Below are 20,177 nucleotides of genomic sequence, written 5' to 3' on the forward strand. Positions count from 1 at the left end.
CTGTCTGTTCTTGTTATTAGTGTTAGCATGAGTACGTAGTGACTGAGCTTTTAGTTGCAGGAGAGTGATTCTTGATATGATAAGGAGTAGTTTGGAACACTGCTTGGAGTTTGGAACACATGCAGGATTTGAAAAAACCAAAGTATATGTCTGGAGTTTGGAGTACAACATTGCCCTTTTCTCATTTGACTTGTCTATACTTTATATACTTTAACAACTGATCTCAATAACATGTTTTTCTCCGATTTTCATTATCCTATCCTGTTCGTAAAGTAGGATCGGTGACGACTAAGAAGTGTATTCTGAAGTGTATTAAACTCGTAAAATAGGATCCGTAAAGACTAAAATGTGCAATCCAATTCGTCCGTAGATCTTTTTACTGTTACGAAAAAAATGGAGAAACTGTTTCTGCAAAAATAACAGCAGCTGCTAATAGTTTAGCGGGACAGAACAAGGGATATGCCCACGGAAGGCAAAGAACGGATAAAAATAAAGGTGGTGTCGGAGGATGATTGGGAACAAAAGAGCAATTAGGTCGGCTATATGTTTAGCGTTGAAAAAGACCCACGCTTAATTCTTTATACCAGTAGTCTTAATTATTTACAAAGTACTCCTTTTTCTTTAATATTATTGTCCCCACTCGGCACTTGCCTCTCTACTTCACTTCACGCTCCATCTTAATCTCACCAATATATATAGCCCCTTCAACAAAATTCTTTGAAAACACAGTAGTTGCTCGCTATTTGCATTTCGAAACTCAAAAGCTATGGAGCTGCAACTTGGACTTGCTCTTTTTCCGGACATTAACAAATTTGAGATGAATAAGGAGAGTACCTCTGAGCCTCAGAGGGATATGTATGGCTCTGGTCACACGCTACACCCGAACAAGCGTAATTTTAATGAAGCATTTGATCGTCATGATTCTTTTGTTAGTACTACTGATGATATTCCGCGGACGCTGGCTCTTTTCTCATGGGACAATGATGATGCGAAGAAAGACGGTGAAGATGTAAAGCCTAGTTATTCATTGTACGTGAAGGTGAAGATGGAGGGAGTTCCAATTGCGCGAAAAGTTGACTTAGGCCAGCATCAGTCTTATCACTCACTGGCAACCACATTGCTCCGAATGTTTGGGAAATGTAAGCAACAATTTTAGTCTGCAAATTATTAAATAAAATACTCTGTGATATGTTAATTGTTAAACTTACATATTTATATCATTTGATCAGCTGAGGAGAACATGAAGGATTACAAACTCACATACCAAGACGACGAGGGAGACTGGTTGCTGGCCGAAGATTTACCTTGGAAGTAAGTCGTATTACTACTTCGTATTAATGAAATTTATTAGTGTGCAATCTAATACATAATCATTCCGCGATAAAATCCTAAAATTGTTTGCTGTTTGTAATGATTTGCAGAAGTTTCATGGAGTCGGTGCAATGTCTGAAGTGGATAAAGAGCTCTCATCCTGATAGGGACCTGGATTGAGATCGAATTGTACATAGTTTATGTTTTTCCTCATCAGTTCTGCAACAAATGTATGGGAAAACAAATTTTTAAACGATGTCCTAGATGATTTTCTACTAGCACTATATAAAAACTACTTATAATATATAGTTTGTATATAAAAAACCTCGCCAAAAATTTTGTTATGTGTATCAGAAGGGGTTTGATAGCTAATGGCAGTATTATGTAGTTCTAGTACAGGCTCAAGGTGAACAAAAATCAATTGCCTAGTACTTATGAATAGCAGTATGGAACTTGTCAATATGTAATTGCTGTTCCCCTGCCTTGCGAAGCTAATCTGCTATAGCAGATGAACTCTGATTACCGACATAAAATCATTTATAGGCTATAGCAATCATAATTTTTAAATTCTATAGTTTGACCTCCTCTGTTTATATTTCCGAGTTCATATACCTCATCATCAAAAAACTTGTTGATAAAACTCAACTAGCAATCAGACCTCTTCAGGATCAAATTCTTGTTGATGTTCGGCCAACCTTGTTATTTCGCTAATCCTAGAATGTAGATATTCCTTATGATTCGATGCTACAAGAATTTCCTAAATCATCATGTAATGTTTGTCAGCATGTTTACACTGGAAGAAGAGGGCGACATCTACAGATGCTACTTTCAAGTTTCACCGATTATTTGTTCCAATAAGATAGGAGCTTAGGCACAATCTAATGTCACCATTATTGAAGTAGACAGTGGAACTGCATTTCAGAAGATTTGCAAACACCTAATTATCTCTTCCAAGTCCTAGAATTGCTTTAATTGCGTTGCAAGAAGTGAACCACCCTTAAATCTAACGACAACCAAATCTGTCATGCTAGCAAGTGTTCCCTGTGTTTCAGTCTAAACTTTTACGTCTCTGATCTCAATAAGTCATTCGAACTTATATGCGAAGTGCAAGTGTGCAGTAAATTTTTATTCGCATCTTAAACTTCGCCATGAGCCTGTTCTTTGAGATCCAGTATCCTTCTAAGTTCTATCCTTCAAAATTCATAACGTATCACTCAGAAAAATAAAATTTCGACATCAGACAACTCAAAATGCAAGATGCAGTCCACAATAATTCTTAAAACAAAAGCTGTTTCACAAAGATCTAAATATATCATGCTTTCGAATGATTAAAGCCAAAAAGGTCCACAAATCAATTCAGTTGAAGGTCTATGAATTTTTATGAATTGTATATGATTTTGATTTTATCCGGATTTTAGATAAAATGTCGAAGATGATTTAAGAATAATTGTTCAAAATCTCATTAATTTTGAGATTCAAATATCATAAAATATACTGAACAATCTCACAAAATCCATCATTTTATAAAGAATCATCAGATTTTAATGAATTTTATATTATCTCAATTAAATATTATCAGATTTTCAAACATAATTAAAATTAATCTAATTGAATACAATCTTTTATTCCATTCGATTAACTATCTACGAAATTATTTTCAAAAAAAACAAAAAAAAACTATCTACGAAATCTATTATATTTATATATATAATACAACAACCTTGAGTAATTTTATTCAAAGTGACTATACTACCCCTCGCTTAAAATACACATTTTTTATATAAAGGTAATTATTGACTTTTAACACTAATGTATTTATTAGACATTAAATTACTTCATATTTAAAACTCCAATAACTCCAATATATATACTCCCTCCGTCTCAACAGGTTCTTTACGTTACTTTTTGGCACGCATTTTAAGACTCTTATAAAGTATACTTACATCATGTATTTATTTTTAAAAAAATCCTGAAAAAAGTTTTGACGTCTAAACTTTTATTCAAAAAAAAAATTAAAAAAAAATTATTGAACTATACTTTATAAGAGCCTCAAAATGCGTGCAAACAGTCCTGGTGGGACGGAGGGAGTACGTATTATATATTTGTATTTATGTTTTAATAATAATTACTTCATATTTAAAACTCCAATATATATACTCCATCCGTCCCGTTGGATTGTTAACATCACTTTTTGGCACGCTTTTTAAGACCTCTATAAAATATAGTTGCATGAGGTTTTTTTTTATAAAAAAAATTCTGAATAAAAGTTTGATGTTTAAAATTTTATTCAGAAAAAAAATAAATTAAAAAAACATTATAGAACTATACTTTATAAGAGCCTCAAAATGCGTGCAAACAGTGAACGTTAACAAACTGGTGGGACGGAGGGAGTATGTATTAAATATTTATATTTATGTTTTAATAATAAATAAATAATTTTGTAAATTCTAATATTCGGCCTGATTTTCAACCAATTAATCCAATTTTAATCCAATTAGCCATCGATTTTAACCGAATTTTGTCAAATTCTATTATATATCTAACACAACAATAATGAAAATAATGAGTAATTTAATTCAAAGAGACTAATCTACCCTTACTCAGTATAAATATTAACATGATCATTATTTGAAAATAATTTAATATTATATAATATATATATATATATAATCATTTTTAAATTTTTAAATTTACCCCACAAATTTTGTAAAATTTAATATTCAACCTGATTTTCATCGAATTGATCAAGTTTTGACCAAATAATCATCGATTTAACCGAATTTTACTAAATCGGATTAAAAATCCTTCTGATTATCGATTAATCAGTGAACCAACCGGTTTTTAGAATATTTAATTATTATGATTAAAAAAATTATATATATATATATATTAGAATAAGTATAAATATAATATATAACTATATGACAAGGGCTCTGATTCAGCAAAAATCTCATTTCTTTTATCAAATTTTCAATAATTTTAGGTGGGTGGCAATTTAATTATATAATAAAATTTTAAACTGTGTATATTTTTTGTATTTATATATTAATAAATATCATAGTGAGGATATGTGTACATATGGATATCAATATAATATGACTTAAAATATAAATAAATATACAATATAAATTACTTTTATATATAAATAATCTCAATTTAAAAGAACCAAACCAAACCAAACGTGCTCAGTATATCCCGCTTAGAGCAGGGTCTGAAGAGGGTAAAATATACGCAGACCATGCCTCTACCTTAAAGTAGAGAGGTTGTTTCCGTGAGACCCCCGGCTTAGTGCATAATAAATAAAATTGTGTGTGATACAATATAACTATAATACCTTAGCTCATGGCCTTCTTCACATGGGACTTACTTTAAAATTTGTCGGTTTAAGTGGTGAAGTCCATTGAAGAAAACAAACGGAGAAATCAAGAACCATTACTTACACGGATTGCAAAGTTGAAAGCTTCGGAGAAGAGATCGGGTGCCAACCAAATTGGAACCCAAAATCTTGAAATCTTACAATGATTTGCACATTAACACCGATGAAGACCTCTCTAAACCCATTTTCACTAATATACCAAGAACAACTCCATGGACTCTCACTACTTTGATCGCACTGCATTCCACCGGAATCACTTCATTGAAACTCCCTCAGACAACCTTGACGATTGCGTCGCTTTGACAACCGCTACACCGTAACCATTTGATAGCAGACACACCACAACAATTCTCAAATGACAATGCCGTGAAAGCGCCCTCGAGCGGGAGAGCAAATCAATTAGAAATTGTTTAAACATTCGAAACTCCCTCATAAAACAACATCAATTTGCAAGATTCAAAACAAGTGACTCATTCACCAAGAAAAAAGTGTGCAATGTATATGGCATAGTGAATGCGACTAAACTCCACAAATTTCCAAAACATGTGATTACATGTGCCGCACAAAATCGAAAGAAAAGATGAATGAAATCTTGAAGATTGGGAGAGAAGAATAAGAGAGCGGTTAGAGCGGTTAGTCGTATTTCAGGCTTAATTATTATTATTAGTATCTCTCAATTTAAAAGAGATGAACCTATATCAAAAAAATAATTTAAAACAGTCCGTGCTTTGCACAGGTTAAAGCTAGTTATTTTAACTAATTAACTCAGGTTAATTATTCCCCTGGACAGACACGAATGGTTCAAACCTCACCCGGCGCGGGTTAAATTAACAGATGACAGATCTCAGCAACCCGGTAAAAACTAAAACCCCAAACAACCGTACATACAAAAACCTGTACGTATCTACCATGACAGTAGTAGTCCTAGACAACGGCGGCGGGCTAATAAAAGCCGGCATCGGCGGCGAGCGAGAGCCATTAACCGTAATCCCCAATTGTCTGGCCCGACCCGTCTCCTCCAAGAAGTTCCTCACCGGCGACCAGCTCCTCTCCCCCACCGAAGACCTCACCTCCGCCACCGTCCGCCGCCCCTTCGACCGTGGCTACTTAATCAACCCCGACCTCCAATCCACCATCTGGGCCCACCTCTTTTCCACCCTCAGACTCACCCCTTCTCACTCCTCACTCCTCCTCACTGAGCCCCTCTTCAATTTGCCCTCAATTCAGCGCCACACGGATGAGCTTGTTTTCGAAGAATTCAATTTTAAGGCCTTGTATGTTGCGGATGCCCCGGGGCTGGTGCATTTGTATGAGGCTAGTAGGAGGCCTTATGGGCTTGTTAGTAAGAGTCAGTGTAGCTTGGTTGTGGATTGTGGGTTTAGTTTTGTTCACGCCGCCCCCGTGTTTCAGAATTTTTGTGTGAATTATGGGGTTAAGAGGATGGATTTGGGTGGGAAGGCGTTGAGTAATTATTTGAAGGAGTTGATTAGTTATCGCTCCATTAATGTTATGGATGAGTCTTTCTTGATGGATCATGTTAAGGAGAAGTTGTGTTTTGTTTCCTTGGATGTCCAGAGGGATTTGATGATTGCGAGGTATGCTAAAGATTGCATCTTTATATTCATAATGTATATGTTTGTGTGTATCAGTGTGTAGTTTGGTTGCAATGCTGTTATTTAAGTGGTATATCGATATTGTGGTAGTAATTTACGTCTATTTTGCTGTTAGTTTTGTGGTGTCTAGTCCTTTTGAAATGGTAGAACTTTGGGACTAGCTTGGTGTTGGCAAGTTTGCAGTCTTCTGGATGCTTGTCTATTAGGGCTGTAATCAAGCCAAGTAGTCTTAGGCTTCTTTGCACTGCTCTTTCTTGGCTCATTATAGATTAGCTCAAATTTCTTCAAGAACCTATTTCATGAATCTTGAGTTTTCATGAATATAATCAGACAAATTTGCTTAAAGACACTCTAAAAATTTGCAGGGTATGTTAAAGATTGTAATTTTACATGTTTGTTTGTGTAGTTAGGGCAACTCCAACCCAACACCAAAACACCATTTTGGTGTCAAATTTGGTGTCAAATTCACTCCAACCCAACACCAAATTGGTGTAAAGTTGACACCAAATGAATTGGTTGACACCAAATTTGGTGTCAAGTATTGATTTGGTGCAACTTTTACACCAAATTTGGAGTTTTCCAAAATACCTACTATACCCTCACTGAAAACAAAATTATTCCACCTATGTCCCATTAAAGTTGTTTTATGTTATATTATTTATTTTTTAATCATAATTGTTTTAAATTTTCTTTCTTTACTATTTTACTCATGTTTTTTATTTATTTCCAAATATCAATAAATTTATATTCTTATATAGAAAATATGTTTTTTAAATAGTTTTGATTAAAAAGAAAATACACAATGATTAAAATATAAATTAAATAAAACTAAAAAGTTTGCATTACTTTTGAAAGAAATGGAGATGACGAATTTCATGATTTTCTTAGTAGATATCGACAAATTAAAGATAAGGAAGCTCATTTTGAACTTCGCAACGCTTTGATCGAGCACATATGGGAAGAGCGCGGGAATTCATATAATTAAGTTGTCATCTTGAATTTATTAATGAATTTATAATTATTTTAGGTCCTTGTTTATTTGACATGTTAAAATTTAAGTACAAATTCAATATTGATATAAATAACTTAAAAAGGGAGAATATTCCATTTTATGTGTAATAGATTCTTTTTGGTGTAGGATATGGTGTTGATGGGTTGGAGTGAAATTTTGATTTGGTGTAGTTTTCACACCAAATTGGTGTATTTTTCACACCAAAATGGTGTCATGGGTTGGAGATGGTCTTAGGTTAATTTATTTGGTGGAAATAGTTTTCATTTCTTTGGTGGTTATATTGATATTGTGGTAGTTATTTACTTCAATCTTGCTATTAGTTTTGCGGTGCCGGTGCCAAGTTGTTGTTTGCAATGGTGGGATTTCTGGGATTAGCTCGAACTTAATAAGTTAATGGTCTTCTGGATGTGTGGCTTTTAGGGCTGTAATCGAGCTGTGTAGGCCTGTGCTTTGCACCGCTCTTAGTTGGCTCGTTGAATAGTAGGCAAGCAATCTGTTTATATGTTTGTTAGTGAATGTCGGACAAGTTGTTTATGAACATCATAATCAAATTTTAGCATGCTCAAGCTCGGCTTATGAAACAAGCCTCAGTATTATGTTTTATTTTCGCTCGTATATGAACGAACCGAGTTTTTATTGAGCTGAGCAATGAGTTGCTCATGAGAATCTCGGCCCATTTGCAGCCCTATATAGGCAAGTATCTAATTAAGTAGATGTGTGTTGGATGCATAAAGACGGTATTTAATGTTCTTAACTTTGATTCAGACATTGACAAATTATGTGGATGCCAAACATTGGGTTTAGTATCTAACAATTAAATTTGCTAAAGAATAATCTACTATATATTGTACATAAAAGTCATTTTATTTCTTAAGGAATGTTTATTGCTTGAATTTTCTTCTGTGAATGTCTTCGTAGGAAACGTGGCAATGATAACATTTTTAAGTGCACTTATGTGCTTCCTGACGGTGTTACGTATACAAAGGGTTTTGTGAAAGACCCGGCTGAGGCAGACAGATATCGTACTTTGTCTGATGGAGCCACAGGACTGCATACAGAGAAAATGGAAACGGATCAGCAAGAACATGAGGAAAAGCTTGAGAACAAGAATAAAATTGATTTAACAAAGAATGTATGGTTACATATCTCTGAGAAGCTAATATCTTTGCAAAATGCAGTTTTTAATGCTTTACCTTTTGAACAGGAGTTCAGCTTGACAAATGAGCGTTTCCTTGTGCCGGAGATGATATTTCGTCCTGCTGATTTAGGTTTGTATTTTCTTGTAGCATTTAAAGCTACTTTATAAGGTTTCATTATTAGACTGAGAAGCACATTTGTGCTACTTGTTATAACATAGTTGGTGTTGCAGTTTTTGTCGAATACTTGTTTGTTATTGCAACAACTTGCATCTACTTTTTGTAGGAATGAACCAGGCTGGCTTGGCTGAATGCATTGTCCGCGCAGTAAATTCTTGCCACCCTCATCTACAACCTGTACTCTATGAGAGGTACTACTAATTCAAATTTGCCGTTATTGCATGAAGATCTTACATATATCTATTATTTTGTCAATATCTGAAACCAGCCTGTACCTTAATTTATGATTTGGACAGCATCATATTGACTGGTGGAAGTACACTATTTCCTCGATTTGCTGAAAGACTGTAAGATCTTATCTCTTGTGCAAAGCAATTCCTTTGCCATTCTTGTGCATGCAGTATCTGACTCGTTTTGTTGAACTGCAGAGAAAGGGAGTTGCGGCCTCTTGTCCCAGATAATTATCGAGTGAAGATTTCGACCCAAGAAGAGTAAACCATTCTCTCCTAGCGAAGTGATTTATATATTTAAATTTTATGGTGTCAGATGATAAAATCTTTGAGTTGCTTTTGCAGTCCCATATTAGGTGTTTGGCGAGGGGGGTCACTCCTGGCATCTAGCCCTGATTTTGAAACAATGTGTGTTACAAAGGCAGAGTATGAGGAGCTTGGGTCATTTCGGTGTCGCAAAAGATTCTTCCACTAGGTAGTAATTCTAAGGTAACCGAAACATTGCTTCCTGGCATCTTTATGTTCTTGCTGCTGTCTCAACTGTACCTTTGTCGGCTGAATGCCGTCATCCAATTTCAGCTGTTAATTGGACTTCATTTTACCATATTGTTAGCTGTTTGTATTTGAACACAAATGGGAAGGCGAGAGAAGGCCAGACGAGCCATAGTTAAAATGGTAAAAAATTTCATGTAGTCACCAGTCACCAAGAGTCTGCACAAATGATTTGCAGCCTCGTAGGGAAGTGTAGATATCCATTCCTGATAACAAAGCTTTAGCAACGAGTATACCAAGACTTTATAGTCTATTGAAGCAGATAGAGGCCTTGTTGAGTCATGTTACCTTGTTTAATCATGAATGTTGTAAAATAATTTGAATTTTGAAGCCACCGAACTGAGATGTATCAGCATTCAGCAATAGTATTCACTTACTATCAGTAAAAAGTTCTATTTGCACAGAAAAAAATCTTGTCATGGATTGGTGTAGCATCTAATTTTACCAAACACAACCCTATAAATGTGTTGCTGTGAAGGTGAGACTTGAGAGTAGTATATGTACAACATTCAGCATCTTAAAGCTAAAGATAGGGGATTTAAGAAGTAACTTAACATGAACTGGTCATAGTAAGTAGTTCTAGATAACTTAGGTTGAATGATAAATAGATTCTACTATACACTTGACAGCAGAAATGTAGCATTCACGTCATTTCTGAGCATCTGCAGAGATGAGCTACAGTGATGGTCACATGTAGAACAGCCAGTGTTACAAGTTGATATGGATTTGTATAGCTGGTTGGTTGGTAGATCACATAGATTGCCAAGATTTAGGTCATAAATAACAGAGTCATACAGTAAACCATTTGTGTTTAACAGTGATTGCTTAATCTAGTAATAAAAGGTAATATTTTGTGGGTTGCTAATGCTTCCGCTCTACAAGTATGCCCATTTCGACACATGAACCCTAATAATAGTAGAAATCTGAACCTCCTTACCATTCATGCCGTTTTATGGATAAATGGGATAAAATGGGTCGGGATTTATGAAGGACAATTTAGGGGGAACCAAAATTTTCTTCTAGAGTGTTGGTGTGTAGTGTTGATTTGGACAGAAAATTGACTCTGAACTAGTGGGATCAGTTTAACAGACCTTTAATCGATTATCAAGTGGGTCACTATATGGCTAAGCAGGTATTAGCATTTAGCAGCATCTGTAAAAGGGTGTGTAATAATAAGCTTTGGAATATCGCTTAGCAAAAAGAAAAGGTTTTGGGACATCATAAAGGTTTAGGTTTGTAGACAAGGGAAGTCCATGTTGAATAACCTACTGAGGCAAAATAGGGTCGGGTCGGGTCGGTTCTACAGGCCGGCTGCGTACATAACTCTTTCTGGCCTCTGTTTTATTTCCATGACAACAACTTAAATGCAGCTTTAAAGAAAAACTTAAATGCATTTTAAGCAATGAAAAAGCAGAGAATGCCAGTTGCATTTAGGCAAGAGACCCAGCCAAATTAAGAAACAACCCGTTATGTCTTCCTTTATGGTTTCTTTGGCAAGCATAATTCATAAACAAGGAAACAAAGATCTTAATTATTTTCAGAAAACTTCTCCCGTTATGAGCTTTAGCAAACTTTTGGTTTGAGTTGAATTTTTTTAAATTTAATAATAACATTGTGTTTCTATTTATCAAGCATTATTTACAATGTAGAGTATATATTAAGATATATTATTACTTATTAAATTTTACTCCATCTGCTCTAGTACATTGTTTACGTTATTTTTTGAAATGTATTTTGAGACTCCTATAACTTATTTTTTAATATTATTTCTTTTTATAAAAATTCTTAAATAAAAATTTGATGTTTAAATTTTAATTTAAAAAAACTAAATTATATTATAAAATTATATTTTATATGAATCTTAAAATACGTAGAACAATGAACCTAAACAACCCTATGCGGGGGGAGAGATATATCTCGAAAGCAAGGCGTATAAAATCTGACCCTACATAGGAGACAGTGCTCTGATATATTTGTACTGAGAGACATGAAGTGTCCTGGGGTTCGGTGGTTTATGGACACAGACTTCGTAGACAAACGGAGGCCCGTTTTCTGTTGGAATACACTGCAGATTAACAGTCTTTTTCTTCTTGAATACTACTCTCTCCTTATCTTTTTTCTTTTCCTATTTGTAATGTCGGTACTGTTCATAACATGAGACAAATTACTAATTTACATCTAATCTATAAAACTAAATATAGTCATGAGTGATCTTGTTAGATTCGTATTCACGAGTAGTTTAATACGGTGAAGTTTTTATATTTAATGCTACTACGAAATGAAAGATATTAACGATCAAAAGTGTGTGTTGGCAAACGTGAAAAGTACAAACAGTAAAAGTATTTAGGGACGGAGGGAGTACCAATTGCTTATTATTTTTATATAATCATCCATACAAATTCAAATAATTAATGTACTTGCTCACAGTGACAATCGATTGTCAATTGGGACTACACTTAGAATAGGCTCCAATTTTATCAGCGACATCCTTCTGAAGTTGAAGCTTTGTAGCAGCTGATTTGATTTGAGGAAAGCTTATTTCTATTCAAAAATAGTGTGATAGTCCAAAGTAATCAATTTTTGCTGGCCAATTTAGTCCTTTTTACCCTCGAAACGTCAATTCTGTGAAAAGTTGATAGCTAATAGTCATTCGGTTCCTTTGTAAGGTCAATTTAATCAATAGTAAGGTAACAATAAAAGTTACGGCTGCTAAGTATGAATTCCTTTTAAGGAATCCACTAATATACAGTGTATTCTTTAGTACTCCCTCCGTCTCTAAAAACGTTTCTCGTTTGAAATGTCGGCACTGTTCATAACATGAGACAAATTACTAATTTACGTCTAATCTATAAGATAAAATATAGTCATGAGTGATCTTGTTGGATTCGTATTTATGAGTACTTTAATACAGTGAATTTTTTTTATTTAATACTAATACAAAACTAAAGATATTATTGATTAAAAGTGTGTGTTGGCAAACGTGAAAAGTACAAATGAGAAAAGTATTTAGGGACGGAGGGAGTACCAGATTAGGAAAAATTTTAAAGTGAATCAGTGCCGCAAAAGAAAAAACAGTCGCTGCTTCTTTGTCTCTCTCACATTTATTTTAAGATGCATATAGATTTATAATTTTTTTATAAATTTTTCTTGTTCTGTATAGAAATTTAAATATTAAACTTTTATTCATAACATAAAAAAGTTTAAAATAATTTATTAAATTATAGTTTATAAAAATTTTAAAATTCATGTCGAGTCCCCGTTACTCGTGTTATCAGGGGGAAGGGAGTATTACGTTATTTTTGTATCGAAAGAAAAAGGAACTGTATTTATGGAGGTGCAACAGAATGGAAAGTGAAGGTGGGCAGTTGGGGCACTACTGTTGTGAAAACGCATGACCATGTAAGCTTTTTGGTTTGGAGGGACAGTGAACCACTTATGTTCCTATTTGCTTCCATTTCGAAGGTAATCCTGTCCAGATATATAGTAATTCCAATGCGAGGAGATCGGATAGGCAAACATAAATTCAGGGACCTTAGCATTATGTTTTTTGTAAAAAAATAATATAATTATACAGATTATATGGTGAGAATCAAATTATTGAAAAATGCACCGAGGTGACCTGAAATGAATAAAAGGTGAAGGCATTTTGTGCCAAATTATAATTTGGTTTAATTTATTAATATTCAATTTCAGAACAACTAGCACACGTTATGATATTTGAATTGAAAATGTCGCTCTCCACTATCCAACTAATACTACAGATAATTTTAGAAAATTGACCGAATTTCTGTAATGAAGTTAATAAATTATAAAATGGTAGGGACAGAACTCCACTATACGGGAATGGTCAAGCTCAGAGGTGGAGCCAAGAAGAAAAGGGCACGCACAATTATGCAGGGAGGGAGGGGCAGTCGCAGCAGTTCACTTGTGTATTGTATGGGTGGGGTGTGTCTTTGCATTTACAACGTAAACCCCACTTCACCCCTGGCCTTCCTCGATCAACTCAACTCAGCTCCATTATTTTGCGAGAGACTATGGCCGTTAGGGGTATACGTAAACGTGAAAAAAAAATAAATTAAGATTTATAAGTGATTCAACTGTTCGGGAAAGAAGTAAAAATCTTAAAACAAAAGGAAGCAGTTGTTTGTAAGTGTTTCTCGTTTTTTACACAAACGGGTCAAGAAATACTATATTCTTCTCCCGTGTTTGGATCTGTCGACTCCCACGTCTGACAAACTCTTACTCTTATCAGCCAATCATCTCTATCGTCATCTAGCTTAGTGTAACTCATTATTATATTAGATTGAGAAGATAAATAGACACAAAAAAATGTATATGTTAAATTTTATGATGTCTGATCTCAATTTACAGGGAGTTGATTTGGGAAAAGACCGGCTTATTAAAAATATTTTATGTTTTTGATATACAGAAAAGTAAGCCTCTTTTAGTATCAAATAATTGAAAAGAAGTTTCAAATTCTGATTTGATATTTATTAAAGTAGATAGTTTTTATTTTTAATATATTGGAAAAGATAGTTTTGAAACTTTCTTCCCATATAGCCGACACTGTAAAAGGCAATTTTTAATTTTGATATTTTTAATATTAAGATCATAATTTGAGACTTTCTTCCAATAAATTTGATACCAAAAAAATGTAGGTAGATTTTATTTTTGATATTTTGAAAAAGACAGTTCTGAAACTTGCTTCTAATATATCCGAAACTAAAAAAGTAGTTTTTATTTTTGATATTTTTCATCCAAAAATTCTAGATTTTGAAAAAGGTAGTTCTTAAACTTGCTTCTAATATATCTGAAACTATAAAAGGTAGTTTTTATTTTTGATATTTTTCATCCAAAAATTTCAGAAAAATAGAAATGGACTATCCGAGAGGCGCCACCTACACGCCTCGCTTCTCTTTTATATAAGTACTAGTGAATAAAGTCGCGCTTCGCGGCGGCATTATGATTTTTTTTATAAATATTGATACAAAATAATATTACAATCGTATAAAATTTATTTTCAGTCATGTTTCCGTTAAACATATCACTAATAAAAAATATAAAAATTTGTTTAAGTGGCCCTCTTGTCAAACACAAACTAATAAAAAAAATTGTTTGAACCGCCCTACCATCGAAAATAATATTAATCAATAATTATTATAATTATGATAAAATTAAATATAATAATATAGATAAAATAATATGATAAAGTTCAAGATTACAATTGGATAAGAATTATTTTAAGCCGTAGTCCCGTTTTGATAAAAAAAAATACATTATAACTTAGATAAAAAATTATTTTAGCCGTTTTCCCTTCAAACATAATATTAATAGAAAAGTTATTATTATTCAGATAAAAATTAATTTGGACTGCCCTCCCCTCAAACACGATACTAATTAAGAATCGTTTACATATTCAAAAAAATTAGAAAAATTAAACGAAAATAAGAATTGTACATATTACCTTACAAATCTTAAATATAAATTGTATTTTATCTATTATTATTAGTTTGAATAATAAAATCCTATTCCTTTTAGAATTCCATAGGAAATACTAAATAAGAAAATAATTGTATCATCTTTAGAATTCTATAAGAAAAGAACTTTTAGAATTCTTAAACCTGATTTTTTGAATTATAATTATATTTTCTATCCGAAATTTAAGAAAAATTAGAAGACTGAATCGAACAATTGTAAAGATGCCCGCATCCTCCTTTATATATATATATATATATATATATATATATATATATATATATATATATATATATATATATATATATATATATATATATATATATATATATTGATGATTCCGAATGTTTGAATAAATTGAAATTTTTAAACCCCGTCCCCTGCTTGAAAATCAGAAAATCATAATATTAAGAATTATGATAAATTTCAAGAATACAATTGGATAAGAATTATTTTAAGCCGTAGTCCCGTTTTAATAAAAAAATACATTATAACTTATATAAAAAAATAATTTTAGCCGTTTTCCCTTCAAACATAATATTAATAGAAAAGTTATTATTATTCAGATAAAAATTAATTTGGGCCGTCCTCCCCTCAAACACGATACTAATCAAGAATCGTTTACATACTAAAAAAAATTAGAAAAATTAAACGAAAATAAGAATTGTACATATTACCTTACAAATCTTAAATATAAATTGTATTTTATCTATTATTATTAGTTTGAATAATAAAATCCTATTCCTTTTAGAATTCCATAAGAAATACTAAATAAGAAAAGAATTGTATCATCTTTAGAATTCTATAAGAAAAGAACTTTTAGAATTCTTAAACCTGATTTTTTGAATTATAATTATATTTTTTATCCGAAATTTAAGAAAAATCAGAAGACTGAATCGAACAATTCTAGAGACGCCAGCATCCTCCTTTATATATATACTAGCTTATAGCCCGTGCAAGGCACGAGTGCTTTTTAATTATTTATAAACTTTTTAGATATATTTTAAACGATGTGAAAAAATTTAATTTATAAATAATAAATTAAAATTGTATGTATCATGCTAAAGTATTAAATTCTTTCTATCAAATTTTAAATTATTTTAAGTAGAATATGTGACGCCAACTCCTATTAAATTATATTTATAAATATATTTTATATTAGAATTATTATAATATGATTTAAATATTTCTCTAAAAAATTTTATGGTTCAGGAGTAAAATTGATAAACACAATTTGAATTAAGAAGATGAATCATAAACATGCAATAAGATGGTAGAATTTGTTTTGGATTAAGAAAAAGTTTTTGTATTCGTTCCTCACTTAAATCGGGCTTATTAATTTTAAAATATATTAGACAAAAATAATTTTGCGACGGTGCGATCTATATGATTCTACAAATAAAATTGGTAGAAAATATTTATTTTGGATTTAAAAAATTCATAAACACGTGAAATACAAAATTTGTTTTGGATTCAGAAGAGGAATTATAAACATGCAAGTAGATATCAGTTGTCTTATGGAACTTAATTTTGTTTTAATGTAACAGTGCTTATTTGTTCAATATACGATCCGATGGATAAAAATAATTTTGTGACGGTGCAATTTATACGATTCTACAATTAAAATTTGTAGGAAATATTTATTTTGGATTAAAAAAACCAAAAACACATGAAAGACAGAATTTGTTTTGGATTCAGAAAAAGAATTATAAACATGCAAGTAGATGTCAGTTTCCTTGTAGAACAGAATTTAATTTTGTTCTAATCTAACGTTGCTTATTTGTTCAATATACGATCCAACGGATGATAAGCTTTTGGACCATAGGACCATGCGACCAAATTATCTCTCTTACGCCTATTATATATAAGTATATAATAGTATAGATGCGTATATATTTTTTAAGGTTTAACTTTATTTTTTGGTATAACAAATAGGTCTTATATTTGTTTTATGTTTTGATCTTATATTTGTTTTATGTTTTGATTTGTTTATACTTTGTTTGAAACCCACCAATTTCGTTTGAAGCCCGTTATTTTATATATGTTTGTTTTATATTTTGATTTGTTTATATTTTGTTTGAAGCCCACTAATTTTGTTTGAAACTCGCTAATTATAAAAACCCGTATAAAAGCCCGCGTACCGACCGACCAAACTTTTGATGTTTCGGCTTTAATAGTATAATATATATATTGACTAGCTGAGAAGCCGCGCGTTGCGGCGGACTATAAAAATTATAATAATAATTCAAAATTAGTATTTGCAAGATAAAATAAATATGTGGCAATCTATAAAAATTGTATTAATGATTCAAAATTTATATTTGTAGAATAAAATAAATTTTATATTATAAACATCTCGATGCAATACTAATATTAATATATAAAATTACAAAATTGGACTATAATTCATGGGTGAAAAATGAAAATAAATTTTTACATATAATTAACGATTTAAAACATGACGAATCTTAATTTTAGTTGTGTTTTTTTAAAAAGTAATCATGTTTTTACCTAACATTGTCATTAGTTTCCAAACACTACTTCTTAGACATATACACGATGCCCTACATGTAAAAAGCATATGGCTCTTTAACGGAACTGATTGATGACATCTAGCCATATACATTGATTGACCAATAAAACAGACATTAAACTTGCAAGAACATAAGCGCGTAAAAGTCAAAAAGATATTGAGATGCAACTCCAAAACCATCTCCAGTGTTAACAGGGATAAACATTATGTTCTAGTTATATGAACATTAATCATGTTGGGACGTTTGAATTCCAATCCATGCAGGTGTATATTAGTGACTTCTTTCTCCAATTTCTTTGGATTGATTGTCCGCAAAAAATATCAATTTAAATTCATGAGATAGCAGTCTACTCCCACATCCGACAAACTCTTACTCTTGTCAATCAATCATTTCTATCGCCATTCAAATATCTATCATAGTGTAACTCATTATTGTATTAGATAGAGAAGGAAAATAAGCAAAGAAAAATTATTTAGAAAGCATATTCGCCCCATCACCGTATGTGTATAACGATAGTTTCCCAGAATAAAATGGGTTACGATGTCGTTGCATAAGAACGGCACCACCAGCGAGTAGGGTCGTGGTATTGAGAGAGAGTAGATTGTGTTTAGATGATTCAAAACCCTACAACTTATTGGGGTATTTATATGTGCAGAGTGACTTGTGTGCTACTTCTTTCCATAATAAAATAATCTGAAACAGAATTAAATTAAAAGACTTGCAAGGTACTATATTCCATAAATAATCTGAAACAGAATCAGATTAATTTATGACAAGATATACTTTTTATTTTTGATATTTTTCATTCAAAAATTCCAGAAATTTAGAAAAATAGGACGGAGCTATCTGAGAGGCGCCACCTACACGCCCCTCGCTTTTCCTTTATATAAGTACATTGATTGACTAGTTGAGAAACCACGCGTTGCGACAGCCTATAAAAATTATATTAATGATTTAAAATTAATATTTGTGAAATAAAATAAATTTATGACGTCTTATGAAAATTATATTAATAATCCAAAATTTATATTTGTAGAATTAAATAAATTTTATATTATAAACATCTCGAGCATGAAAAAAAAAATACATGAGAGTATACCTCTGATATTAATACGAGCATTAATCATGTCGGGATGTACGAACTCATATCCATAAGTATATTAGTGTTTTTGATATACAACTTTTCTAAAAATATAGTCATAGTCATGGAAGAAAAAGTAAGCTTTTTCGTAAAAATTAACAACAACAAACATGTCTGATGAACAAAACAAATATTATAAAAGAATAACAACAAACATATAAAACTAACAGTTAATTTATTAACCTTTTCATCCATCAATATCATGTCAAGACTATATTGTTCTCACATGTTTGGATTTATTGATTTCCACATCTGACAAACTTTTACTCTTATGAGTCAATCATCTCTATCGCCATTCAAAGCATCTAGCATAGCAAACAGATATTGTGAAAGTGTTTCACGAATAATATTTTCATGTATACATATAAAAATTAATAACAACAAACATGTTTCATGAACGAAACAAATATTATACAAAAATAACCAACAGACATATATCAATAACAGTTTATTTATTGACATTTTTCATCCATCAATATCATGTCAAGACTATATTCTTCTCCCATGTTTGGATTTCTTGACTCTCACTTCCCTCTTACTCTTATTAGCCAATTATCTCTATCGCCATTCAAAACATCTAGCATAGTATAGCTATTGTATTAGATGAAGAAGATAAATAGGCACAAAAAAATTGTTTATGTTAAATTTTATGATGTCCGATCTCAATTTATAGGGGTTGATTTGAGAAAGACCGGTTTATGTAAACGTATTTTCTGTTTTTGATATGCATCTTTTTTCAAAATTATAATCACAGTCTTGGAAGAAAAGTAAGACTTTTTCGGTATCGAAATAATCGAAAAGAAGTTTCAAATTCTGATTTGATATTTATTAAGGTAGGCCAATTTTATTTTTGATATATTGAAAAAGGTAGTTTTAAAACTCTCTTCAAGTATATCCGAAACTAAAAAAGTTAATTTTTATTTTTGATATTTTTAAAATCAGATCATAATTTGAAACTTTCTTCCAATAAATTTAATACTAAAAAAAGTAGGTAGATTGTTTTTTGATATTTCGAAAAAGGTGTTCTGAAACTTACTTCTAGTATATCCGAAACTTAAAAAGATAGTTTTTTTATTGATATTTTTCATCCAAAAATTTTAGAAAATTAAAAAAATATAACGGAACTGTCTTAGAAGCGCCAACTATACGCCCCTCGTTTCTCTTTTATATAAGTATATTGATATTATTGATTTGCAACTTATATATCAAAATTTGAAAAATTGAAAATCATAATTTTTATTAGCTTATTTTTATTTTGAAATGTGACCTTGCAAATATGCAGGGGACTCATTTAAAAGAATTACATTAATAATTTTTATTTTAAATAAATTATTAATATCAAAAAATTTATCCAAACACTCGCTTATAATTAACTTCTCATTCAAAAATAATAAACATTTTTTTCTAAATTAGGCCAAGAAGCCCCATGATATAATGATAATTGCGGTGACTTATCCATGAACCATGAAAATGCCGGCTTAAAGAAAAACTGGGAAAATGCCTGAAATAAAATTTTATTTGAAAAATAAACACTAAACAGTGGAATGGTTTAAGAAAATAATTGGGCTCTCTCACTCGTCCTGACACCCAGCCTATGGACACACACACATATTATAT

At 31.6% G+C, this 20,177-nt stretch overlaps 2 protein-coding genes across 3 annotated transcripts; both read left to right on the top strand.

Moving 5' to 3' along the window:
- Positions 1–652: 652 nt before the first annotated feature.
- LOC108221111 (auxin-induced protein 22A) lies at positions 653–1,589 on the top strand. The gene is made up of 3 exons (XM_017395012.2): positions 653–1,139; positions 1,230–1,311; positions 1,422–1,589. The coding sequence occupies exons 1-3, from the start codon at positions 767–769 to the stop codon at positions 1,489–1,491; spliced, it is 525 nt and encodes a 174-aa protein (XP_017250501.1). The 5' UTR covers positions 653–766; the 3' UTR covers positions 1,492–1,589.
- Positions 1,590–5,496: 3,907 nt separating this feature from the next.
- LOC108219986 (actin-related protein 6) lies at positions 5,497–9,838 on the top strand. 2 transcript variants are annotated; one of them, XM_017393602.2, is made up of 8 exons: positions 5,497–6,282; positions 8,231–8,444; positions 8,517–8,580; positions 8,735–8,819; positions 8,925–8,975; positions 9,057–9,119; positions 9,204–9,347; positions 9,472–9,838. In XM_017393602.2, the coding sequence occupies exons 1-7, from the start codon at positions 5,522–5,524 to the stop codon at positions 9,331–9,333; spliced, it is 1,368 nt and encodes a 455-aa protein (XP_017249091.1). In that variant the 5' UTR covers positions 5,497–5,521; the 3' UTR covers positions 9,334–9,347; positions 9,472–9,838. The 2 variants fall into 2 exon arrangements, with proteins under 2 accessions (XP_017249091.1, XP_017249090.1); XM_017393601.2 differs by lacking the exon at positions 9,472–9,838 and having other exon boundaries at positions 9,204–9,454.
- The last annotated feature ends 10,339 nt before the right edge of the window (positions 9,839–20,177 follow it).

This window comes from Daucus carota, chromosome 5 (genome assembly GCF_001625215.2).
Source record: "Daucus carota subsp. sativus chromosome 5, DH1 v3.0, whole genome shotgun sequence".
NCBI lineage: Eukaryota > Viridiplantae > Streptophyta > Magnoliopsida > Apiales > Apiaceae > Daucus > Daucus carota.

What these genes read in the sequence shown, in the direction of transcription:
- LOC108221111 (XM_017395012.2), top strand. Translation starts at nt 767, where the DNA reads ATGGAGCTGCAACTTGGACTTGCTCTTTTTCCGGACATTAACAAATTT. An exon ending in GCTCCGAATGTTTGGGAAAT is followed by an intron (nt 1,140 to 1,229) that starts GTAAGCAACAAT and finishes TCATTTGATCAG; the next exon opens with CTGAGGAGAACATGAAGGAT. An exon ending in GCCGAAGATTTACCTTGGAA is followed by an intron (nt 1,312 to 1,421) that starts GTAAGTCGTATT and finishes AATGATTTGCAG; the next exon opens with AAGTTTCATGGAGTCGGTGC.
- LOC108219986 (XM_017393602.2), top strand. Translation starts at nt 5,522, where the DNA reads ATGACAGATCTCAGCAACCCGGTAAAAACTAAAACCCCAAACAACCGT. An exon ending in AGGGATTTGATGATTGCGAG is followed by an intron (nt 6,283 to 8,230) that starts GTATGCTAAAGA and finishes ATGTCTTCGTAG; the next exon opens with GAAACGTGGCAATGATAACA. An exon ending in CCTCGATTTGCTGAAAGACT is followed by an intron (nt 8,976 to 9,056) that starts GTAAGATCTTAT and finishes GTTGAACTGCAG; the next exon opens with AGAAAGGGAGTTGCGGCCTC.